The 11,608-nt window shown below is 45.5% G+C and overlaps 1 protein-coding gene across 1 annotated transcript in view; it reads right to left on the bottom strand.

The window, feature by feature from the left end:
• LOC108800027 (tomoregulin-1-like) overlaps positions 1–1,166 on the bottom strand; it is a gene marked incomplete at its 3' end in the record, with an annotated part of 90,408 nt that extends 89,242 nt beyond the window's left edge. The window contains exon 1 of the mRNA XM_018571970.1: positions 480–1,166. Within this exon, the coding sequence (XP_018427472.1) occupies positions 480–639 (160 nt within the window). The remainder of the gene's footprint in view (positions 1–479) is intronic.
• Between the last annotated feature and the right edge of the window lie 10,442 nt (positions 1,167–11,608).

Consider the following 11,608-nt stretch of genomic DNA (forward strand, 5'->3'; position numbering starts at 1 on the left):
ATATAGATATATCTATATATATATATATATATATATATATATATATATATCTCTATAGATATATATCTATAGATATATGTCTATATATATGGATTTACATAGTGCCAACGGTTTACAAAATTAAGGGATACAGTACAGTTCCAATACAATTCAATAGAGGAAGGTAAGGAGGGCCTTGTTCGTGAGAGCTTACAATCTAAATCGCTCTATAAAAGAGGAACTTGCCATTGTAATATATTATTGGTAGGCGTGTGTGTTTCCATTATGTCTCCCAGAAACCTATACAAACATTCTCCATGCACAGCGGACACACAGTTGGCAGCTCATATAAATTGTCCCTAGCATGCATGTGAGATTCGGGACCTTAGATTGTAAGCTCCTGAGGGCAGGGGCTGATGTGAATGAATAGTATGGAAATTGACGGCGCTCTATAAATACCTGTAATAATTGAATCTATTTGTTATTTGTGCATGTGTTACCTGAGCAGTTGATCCCCTTGCCTTTGCCATTGTGGCACTCACTGGGCAGCTGGTTGGACGCTTGCACGCCGGCGAAGGCTAAGAAGACGACGAGCGCTGAAGACGTAGACCAGAAAGCCAGGGGTCCCAGCAGCCTGGGAGCAGGATGCAATCCTTCCATGATGTGAAGGGGGATGCTGGTGATACAAGAGGCAGGGGGGTGAGAGCTTGCTCCAGCAGGCCAGGAGCATCAATAGCAGTACAGATCAGAAGCCAGGCTCCTGTGTGGATTCTCCAGCACCCAGCAGTTCCTATTCATTCCCTGCCTTCCTGGATGCCGTGTGTGGATGAGGTGTCACTCCAGAGAAGGGGGACCAGGGACGTCCAGCATCAAGCCTTCATCTATGGCAGCTGCATACACCTCCCCCAGAAGATCACTCGCTGCCTGAGATGAACAAGGGGATGTCATCCATCCTCAATGCCATGCCAGAAATAAAGGGACTGGAGATTGGAGTATATCACCACCCCCCCCCACCCAGCCTTGTGTGTGCCGGCTCCTCCCTTCCTCCTGCTCTGCTCTGATTGCCCCTTTTACTGCCTGCTCGGGTTATTGTTCCGAGTAGCACAGAGCCTGTCACCAGCCACGAGATGGGTGCAATACGTGTGGCTTCTGGCAACAACAAAGGGAGCGAGTAGATGAGGAGGAGGGAGGAAGATGACTGGGAGGAGGGGAAGAATAATGAGGCGTACCACGTGACTTCGGCCCCCTTGTCTGTGATGCTCCCTGTCCGCTTCATTACCAAAGCTCACACGTTTTGTACATTGCACATAGTGCAGCCCATTCATTTCAACAAGCTTCATTCCGCATGGCAAGGGAGACCCTGCACCTTCTCTTCGAAATGCATGGGGAGAATTTATCAAAACTGGGGCAGTTGCCTGTAGTAACCAATCAGCCTCTCTCTTCAGTCTGTTCTGTTATTAAACCCTTGCATGTTTTTGCATATATCAAGCAGTAGATATATGCAAAACGATAACAAAAAACCTTTTTCAAAGGGTTAACACTTACCTGTGTCTCCGCCGCACGCTCCCGTCCGAACATCTGAACATTTTCGGTGGCTGCAAAGGATCTTGGGGTGGGCGCATGTGCAGTTCTGATGTTCGGCTGGGGGACGAGGAGAGAGACAAGGTAAGTATATGGAGCAGCGTGCACCCGCACAGACTCCGTGGGACATGAGAGAAGAGGAGTCAGCGCTGGAATCAGAGATCCGTACCAGCGCTGGAGGGACATCTGAAAACTACAGGAAAGAAGAAGATTGGATTAAGAGACATCATTTAAGGTAAGTGGGGGGGGACTTTCGCCCTTAATGTCACTTCCCAGATAGCAAGGATAACTTGCCACAAACTTGTGTCAGGGTTAAATTGTAATTCTTGTTAACTTGCTGCACATATTCCTGGCAAGTTGTAGACTTGCAAAACACTCGCAGCACAAGTTCTAGTTGACACTTTTTGAATTTGTAGCAAATTTGCTTGGCAAGTCTACAGCAAGAGTCCGACAGGTCTTAGCAAGAGCTCTGCAAGCTCGCTGGTCTGGAGACTTGCAATGCAGACTTGCTGTAATTGTGCAACAAAATTGTGAAGCTTGGCAAGTCTGCAATAGTTTAGCAAGTCATTTTCAAACTTGCAGCTCAATTACGTGCTATCTGGGTTTAAGCTTTACAAATGAAAGACAGCTGCTGATTAGTTTCTATTCACGAGGGTGGGCAGCTCCGGCCCTCCAGCTGTTGTGGAACTACAAGTCCCATGAGGCATTGCAAGACTGATAGTTACAGACATGACTGGCAGAGACATGTTGGGACACCCCCGCCGTGCTTCCCGGGCTCCGTTGCCCCTCCTACGGGCCCGGGACCGGCGATCTTTGTGTCCGCGGGGAGCTGGGGAGGAGGTCGACGAACTTCCGTTCATCGATCCCCTCCCCGTTCTATGGGACCGGGAGCGATGCAGATTGCATCACTTCCGGTCCCTGGGCTGTCAGTTCTGGGCTCCTGCAGCCCAGCTATAAGCTATTGAAGTGCGATCTGCACTTCAATAGCTTATTTCCAGTGTAAAGGTGACACTGAGGGTCTTTTGGACCCCCAGCATCACCTTAAAGAGGACCTGTCACCACCATCTGCTATTACAAGGGGGGGCTTGCAAGCCCCCCCATGTGATAGCAGTCAAAGTAAAGTAAAAAAAAAAAAAAAACAGTTTTTAAAATTAAAATGAAATAAAATAAATCTAATAATAATAAAAAAAAATTTAAAAGTCCCCCGCGAGCACGCGCGTCGCCACGTAAACACGCTTCGGGTGCGCCTACGTATGAAAACGACGAACGCGCTACACATGTTGGGTATCGCCGCGCACGCCGGAGTGAGAGCAATAATTCTAGGGCCAGTATTTTGAGGTATCTCTAAATTGATGACCTGTGGGGGCTTTTAAAGCGTCTTCTATGGACTTTTTGGGGTACTGGGGTTTTTCGCCGTTTTACGGATGCACGCAATTTGTAACCTGGGCATGTTGGGTATCGTTTTACTCGTTGTAACCTCATCTTTTATATTTCATTAAAAAAATGGGTATTTTGTTGTGTTTTGGGGCATTTAATTAAATTTTTCACGAAATATTGGGGTTTAAAAAGGAGTTGCGCTAATATTGCGCAACATAAACATTTGCAACTACCACCATTTTATTCTATAGGGTCTTGGCATTCAGAAAATATATAATGTTGGGGGGTTTTAAGTAATTTTCAGGCCTAAAATTTGGAATATAACATGGGTACAAAAAATGAAAAAAAGGCCTCAGTCATGAAGGGGTTAAAGCACAGAGTTGCCCACCCCTGCTATACACTGTTGTTTCAGGGTTTTTTTGCTCCTGTTTTGATAAATCCCCTTCATGGTATTTGTTACAATGTGTTTTGGTGCACACACCTGAAAGAGCATGGCTAAAGTAGAATTAAAGTATTTTTGGTAAGCAGTAGATGCCGAACATTAAGAATTAAAATAAGTTACCTGTGTCAGTGCTGCTCGCTCCCGCTGCAGAAATCCCGGCTCCCAAACGCTGTGAAGGAGGAAGTGTGGGCGCTCCCAAACGCTGTGAAGGAGGAAGTGTGGGCGCTTCCAAACGCTGTGAAGGAGGACCTATGGGCACTCCCAAGCGCTGTGAAGGAGGAAGTGCGGGCACAGTCCAGAGCATCGGAGGGGAGAGGAGGAGAGCAGCACAGAAGCTGAATAGACGCAGTCGGGAAAGCACACACTGGACAGACACCGTGGTCACTGAGGCATCTGCGCTGGATCATAGACCAGCACTAGTGCTGTAAGGACTTTAGAAAATGAGTGGAAGGAAGAAGCTGTTCGGATCAAGAGGGATCCGAAGTCCTTACAGCAGCATTGGGTGTGGCGCCCAGTGCAGACCCAACACATAGGCAAGGCAAATTGCCTTGCTTTTGATGAGGGTGCATTGTGATAGTGCACGCTGAAATATAGTATAGCGTGCGCCGCTTTTTTTAGCACAATACAAACTACTGCTTCGCAACACAGCTGTAGTGAATAGAGCTGAACGAAATGTCAGTTGTGACATTTTAATAATATTTTAACAAAATAAAAACACAGTAAATGGTGTGATACGCAGAAATCAGCCCATCAGCACTGTTCCTCCCAGTGCACACCAGTGGTCATGGGTTCAGTGCGGCTGGTTGGTGTGGCGAGTCCTTAAGGGTATCTAAATCCAATTTTAAAAAATTTAGTATATTGCAGTTTACAGGTCCTCAGAATGTGATAGTTGAATTAGTTTTCTTTTTTTCAGGCCAAAAACATTTTCTTCAAATACAGGACAATGGAGGTTATTCAATAAAGTATTTTCAAAGCTTTTCTGCTGTATCATGAAAAGTCTTGCGCCTAATTCACAAAAGCCTTCCAACAGTTTTGTTACCAGTTTGCACCACATTCACAATATATCACTATGGCTGCAACAAATTCAGGTAATTCAGACCAACTCTAAGCAGTGGCGTCACAAGGAGGGTGCGGGTGGTGCAGCCCACACTGGGCGACACCATCTCAAGGTGTGACACTAAAATGACTGACAGTCATTTTGACATCAGCCCCTCTAAAAAGTCGGGCACTTGGTCATGGACTATGAGCCCGACAGTTGCACAAGAGAGGAGGGGACCCAGTGGCAGCATACCTTATCCTTCCAGGTGAACCTCCCCTCCTCTCTTTGCCAGGGTCCATCGCCAAGATGGCCGCCGGCAGGTAGGTGCACGTGACGTCATTATGGAGTGTCTGCAGTATGGCACCTCCACCATTCCTCGACGTGACAGATTCACCTACCTGTTTCTGACGTTTACATCAATCAGTCGCAGGTACCAGTATTTGTTGTGCAGAGGTACAAAACAGTTCTGAAGACAAGGACACTCTTTTTAAATATCTGGAGGGTATATCTGTTAATCCTGCCAGAATTTCACTGCCCTTAAACTTCCTGTGCATTGAAATAATATCTCAATGATATCAGCTTCTGCGAACTACAGAACACCTCCTCCCTATTTACTGTAGATGAGACAAGGAGGAAGTGTTATACAGTCTAAATCAGGAGAGCAGCCTGGGGTGACAATGCTGCTCCTCCATAGATACAGTGCTTTTAGTGTTGTCACTCTAGCATTACTGGCAGGATGACCATGATAAAAATGAGGGTAAAAAAGTCTTAAAAGAAAACGAATGCACTCGTCATGTCTACGAACTAATAAGCTGCCAATATATTATAATGTTGTTTTTGGGTTTAGATTCAGTCTGGCCCCCGTTCACATTTGTGTAGCACAACGATGTACATGCATTGGGCAGCCCATGTATTTCAATAGGCTGCTCTATGCGCAACAAAGGCATCAAAGAGCCTCATGCACCTAGTGGAACTTCAAGCACATTTAGGGTGCCAATAACAATAAATGGTACCGCAAGTGCGCATTTCGTGCACATGCTACACAAGTGTCAATGGGGTCTTAAAGATGATCACTACATCAAAGCAGCACGTTGGAATTTCTGTTAGTGTTTATATCTTTCATTTAAAATGGATGCAGGATTCATTGTTTGTTCAATTAGGACAAGGTCATTTTGCTGTAAAATACAGCTGTTCATTCTTTTCAGTTCAGAAAGAATCTGCTGTACAATGAGTATAACATCTGTAGCAAAGCCATTATATATGTCTCTTCTCTAAAACAGCAGGACAATCATCAGTTTTTGTTTATTGACTTTCCTACCATCCTGGGCACACTGCAGTTTCCCATTGAAAGGCTAAAATATGCATCCGAACCATTGAAGTGCAATGTTTCTGCAGTGCAGTGAAATCAGGAATAGATGTGATACAGAGTTAAATTATAGTTTCCGTTCAGAAAGCTGCATCATTCTCTTGGAATCAAATGTAAGTACTGGATGCTAAAGAGCAAATCCTAAACTTTTATTGTGCTTGTGCTATAAATCAGATGAAGTGAAATGTTATTTTCAGTTCATCTGAAATGTTTCCTAACATTTCTTTGCTATAGTAGTTTGCACAGTCTGCAAACTATACTCCAGAATTTCAATGCTAAAGGCTTCACTCACACTTGCCACTTACCTTTTTGTGCTCTATATGCAGAGAAAGATCTGTCAGGCTAGATGCTGTGTTTGTGCTTCTATATGCTTTAAATGACGCGCATTTATGTGCATTTACATGCATATGGATTTAGATGCATTTGCATGCATATACATGCAGTTTGGTGCGTTTAGAAGTTAAAGTCGATTGCTGGACATGCCTGACTTCTATTTTTTCTAAATTCAGATAAACTGCAGATAAAATAATCTAATAATCTAATTTAATCACACTTAGTGTGAATGTAACCTTAAAAGGAGAACTATGGGGTCAGGGCTTTTCCCCATAGTTCTACTAAGGGTAACGGGAGGACACAAACTAGCGTCCTCCCGTCACCCAAAGCTCAGTATACCACGAGCTACAGCTCGCAGTATACTGATACGCCGCAGCCGGGACCGATCCCGACATTACTGTTGAGATCCACCCAGCTGCGTGATTGACAGCTGGCTCTGCCTATCTAGAGGCAGAGCCAGCTGCACCCGCCCCCTCCCCTTCCGTTCCACGAGGTCAGCGCTAGAGGATCGGACAGGGGAGGGGGGGAAATCCCTGCAGGGAGCCGTGAGTGATAGTCATGGCTCTCTGCAGGGATAGATCGAGAAATGAGCAAGCGACGCTATGTGTTCGCTCACTTCCCAATCTATTGAGCCGACGTGTGACAGTTTCATTGTCACAGGTCGGCTAGAACTATGGGGGTGATTTTCAGTCGCATCATAGTTCTCCTTTAATACTAGGGATGCACTGCATTTTTAGACCGAAACTGAAATAAAAAAAATTGTCAGGTCGAAACCAAAAACTGAAAATTGCTTTTTTTTTCCAACCAAATTTTGTTTATAATAATTTTTTTATATATTTTTTTTACTTTACTGTTAGGGTAAACAGACCCCTGATATTTCCCTTTTAAAACAGAAAAAGATTGAGAACACAGAGTCCCAACTCTCTTTTGTACAGCCCGTTATGAATGAACAAGAAGCCTCCATACTGAGTGCGATAGTATCAGTTACTATATTCACAATTATGAATGAACAGGAAGTGCTCTACTCCATTATTGTCCTCAGTTATTTACATACACTCAGCAAACAGTACTGATCACTGAGTGTTTGTGCTCTTCTCTCCATCCTGACAGCTCTGCCTACTCGGCCCGCTCAGCCTTCTGACAGCTGTCTTCTTCCCTCACTGCCCCACTCGGCCTCCTGACAGCTGACTCTTCCCCGCACCACCCGCTTGGTCCTGACAGCTTCCCTCCTCCCCACTGGGATACGGCAGCTAGATCAGCTCTATGTCCCTTCCGATCCCCGCCGCCTCTGCCAACACAGGTGGGGGAGAGCAGCAGGGATTGGAGGGGACACAGAGGAAAGCTGACATCCGGCGCCCAGCGGGAAGGAGAGACGCTAGGGATGCCCCGCATTTTCGGCTGCATTTTTGGCCATTTTTGTATTATCAGCATTTTGCCCATAGTAACTTTTTCGGACGAAATTTCAGTGCATCCCTACTTAATAATCAATCATTCTCAAAACATAAAAATCCTAAATAAACACACAGACACCAAAAAAATCCTTTATTAAAAAAAATAATAATAAATAGGTCCCCCAGATGTAAATCCAACATCAATCACATTGTCCAGCGATGTAGATCCAACATCAATCATGACTAATGACAGCATGCTGGCTACCGCCACTTCTTCTGCTGCTATTCCCGTAGCTCCTCACAACACTACTTCCGTTGCAAGTTACAGTTCCCTATCCAGCTTCTGAATACCAACAAACCGGCCTGGGATCCTAGGTGACCTTATTGACCAACTATGGCTTGGTCAATGTTATGGAAATTCGCTTGGTTCAACGCACAAATACATACTGCGCAACAGTGCGCCAAACACAAAGAATTTCCCCTGTGCTCTAAAGCACAATTGTATTACACTCTTTTGTGCGAGGACTGGAAGTACCTCTTTTGAGTCATGTAGAGTTAGGACACAGGAGACAGATGCTGCTTGCTTGATAATCCCATGCTTAGAGAGCACCAGCACAAGCCTTTGTTTATTGTTTTATAGCTCCCCCAACAGGAAGTGATGTCAGACAGGAAGGGATGTCTCAAACAGCGAGACAGGAAGGGATGTCTCCAACAGCGAGACAGGAAGTGATAGCAAACCAGCAAATGAGTTCAACAACCAGCAAACCAGGAAGTGATGTCAGACAGGAAGTGTTGTTAACAAACAGAACATATCATCTCCCATTACCACTGGAGAACCTTATCCAGCATTGCTCAGTGATCAATGCCCAACAACGTTCCTATTATTCTCATGCGTGCTTATTCACAGGGACAACATTATATTATCTCCAGCGGTTGAGAGAACAAGAGAGAACAAACGCACCTTCCTTTCATATATTACGTTCCAAACAAATGTATCCACGCAAGCCAATAAATCCATGCATTGCACAGGGGGCCCCAGCCGTGCGTCCATACATTCGCCAAGAAGACACTGCTCCGCCACGCATAAGATATCTACTCCAATGGTTTAACCCCCAGTGCCTATTTAAACCTAGACACTGAGAGACTAATGACAAAACATTACAATACACTAAAAACACATCCTAGTAAAATTTCCACAACATCAATGACGTCAGCCAGGATCGCTAAAGGATTTGTTGACATCTAGCATCCAGCCAGAAAGCTGTGATTTGTGACAGGAGTTTCAGTCATCGCGTCCGATGGGTCGTGCATTATTCACTGTGATTGACGTTGTATCACTGGATAACTGACCGATTCTGACCCCTGCACTCCCTGTGTTACTCCTGAACCCTGCACTCCCTGTGTTACTCCTGAACCCTGCGCTCTCTGTGTTACTTCTAGCCCCTGCACTCCCGGTGTTACTCCTGAACCCTGCACTCTCTGTGTTACTTCTAGCCCCTGCACTCCTTGTGTTACTCCTGACCCCTGCACTCTCTATGTTACTTTTGACTCCTGCACTCTCTGTGTTACTCCTGACTTCTGCACTCTCTGTGTTACTCCTGACCCTGCACTCTCTGTGTTAATCCTGCACTCCCAGTGTTACTCCTGATTTCTGCACTGACTTTAAACTTACATCTTGAGACAAATTTTTTATTTTATTTTAATAAAACTTTTTCACGGTTTCTGTGTGTTTTTTCACTATTTTACATTTTTGTGAATGAGTAGGAAAGGGTACTAGGTATCCCTTGCTCATTCACATAGAGAGAAGGGCTGGATGTCCAATAAGTATCCCTGCAGACCCCACATCCACTGGACCAGAGATGTGGGCATGAGACTCTTGTCCTCATCAACAGGGCAGGGTACCCTCCAAAAGATGAGGGCTTGTAGCCTGGTATGGTCCAGGATGGGTGGGGGAGGGCACATGAAATTTGTGTGTGTGGTGGTGTCGGGGTACCCTTAAAATCCATACCAGACCCTTATACAGTGGACAAGGGTCTGGTATTTATTTTGAGGGGGGACCCCATACTGTTTTTTACAAACAGAATGAAGTTGGCCAGGAAATGTCATTAACCTCTTGCCGTCCGCCCGTTAAGAAAAAACGGACGGACGGCAGACTCGCATCAGCTGCATTTTTTTCCTGCTCTATAGCCGCCGATCGGTTGTATGGCGTGATTTTCGGAGCACCCCCCCGTTCGCGAGTGCCACCACTCCCCCCTCCTGACCCCTCACCTTTAATCCCGGGATCCGCTAGCCCATCTGCGGCCCGGGACCGGCTCGGGAGGGCGTCAGGAGGAGGAAGGAGGGAGATCAGCTCCTTGCTGTGCTCCCTCTGTAGTGTGAATAGAGAAGTGATGTGTATTACATCACTTCCGCATTCACCTGTCAGTCATCTGGCACCTACTGCCAGAGAGAAGAAGCTGATGAAGCAAATCTGTGCTTCATCAGCTTCTTTTGGGGTCTCCAGGTGACATTAGGGGTCTAGAGACCCCTAATGTCTCCATAAAGAGGACCTGTCAGTGTACCTGTGCTATTATATAGGGGGATGGTATCCCCCTATGTAATAGCAATAACAATAAAATTAAAGTAAAAGCTTTTAATGCGTCACCTATGGCCAATTTTGGGTAATGTAGTTTTTTTGAGGTTTCGCGCGCGTGCGCAATTTTAAGGCTTGACATGTTTGGTGTCTCTTTACCCGACATGACCCCGTCTTTTATATTTTACCAAAAAATTGGGTAATAATAAATGTTTTAGAATTTAATATAGGGGAAACTGTTTTGTTTTTTTAAATTCTGTAATTTTTCCTTAATATATTAAAAAATGAAAACCCCAGTGGTGAATAAATACCACCAAAATAAAGCTCTATGTGTCCCCAAAAAAGGGTATAAAATTAATTTCAGTACAGCGTTGCATGACGGAATAAATGTCAGTCAAAGTACCGCAGCGCTGAATACTGAAAAATGGCCTGGATGGGAAGGGGGTTTAACACCGCGGATGTCAACTGGTTAAAGGAGAACTATGGGGTTAAGTCATTTCCCCATAGTTCTCCTTAGGGTAACGGGAGGACACAAACTAGCGTATACTGAGACGCCGCAGCTGAAGCGGATCCCGACAATTGTGCCGGGATCCACCCAGCTGCGTGACTGACAGCTGGCTCTGCCTAGTTAGAAAAACAAGTTAGAAAAAACAAGATTTGGATCATATTGGCTTTAATGATATTCGGACACCATGATCGGGGTTTGTAGATTTTGGCAAACGTATTACAGAAGTATGCAGTGTAAACCTATTCCCAGGACAGTAACGGGTCTCCACATTTCTCATTGGAAATGTTTTTCTGCCTCGTACTGCTTGGGTCCTCATCAAAATCCATTCCAGATCCTTGTTTATCTGTGTGTAGTCAAATGTTATCATTGTTTTATTCTCTAAGTGTTTAATTTACTTCTGACTCCTGCACTCCCTGTGTTACTTCTGACCCCTGCACTCTCTCTGTTACTCCTGCACTTTCTGTGTTACTGCTGACTCGTGCACTCTGTGTGTTGCTCCTGACTTCGGCACTCCCTGTGTTACTCATGACTCCTGCACTCTCTGTGTTACCCCTGACCCCTGCACTCTCTGTGTTACTTCTGACCCATGCACTCCCTGTGTTAGTCTTGATCCCTGCACTCCCTGTGTTATTCCTGACCCCTGCACTCTCTGTGTTAATCTTGACCCCTGCACTCCCTGTGCAACCCATGACTCCTGCACTCTCTGTGTTACCCCTGACCCCTGCACTCTCTGTGTTACTTCTGACCCATGCACTCCCTGTGTTAGTCTTGATCCCTGCACTCCCTGTGTTATTCCTGACCCCTGCACTCTCTGTGTTAATCTTGACCCCTGCACTCCCTGTGCAACCCATGACTCCTGCACTCTCTGTGTTACCCCTGACCCCTGCACTATCTGTGTTACTTCTAATCTCTGCACTCTCTGTGTTACTCCTGGCCCCTGGACTCCCTGTGTTACTCCTGCACTCCCAGTTTTACTCCTGACCCCTGTATTCTCTGTGTTACTCCTGACTTCTGCATTCG

This window comes from Nanorana parkeri, unplaced genomic scaffold (genome assembly GCF_000935625.1).
Source record: "Nanorana parkeri isolate BGI_ZX_2015 unplaced genomic scaffold, ASM93562v1 scaffold1883, whole genome shotgun sequence".
Taxonomy (NCBI): domain Eukaryota; kingdom Metazoa; phylum Chordata; class Amphibia; order Anura; family Dicroglossidae; genus Nanorana; species Nanorana parkeri.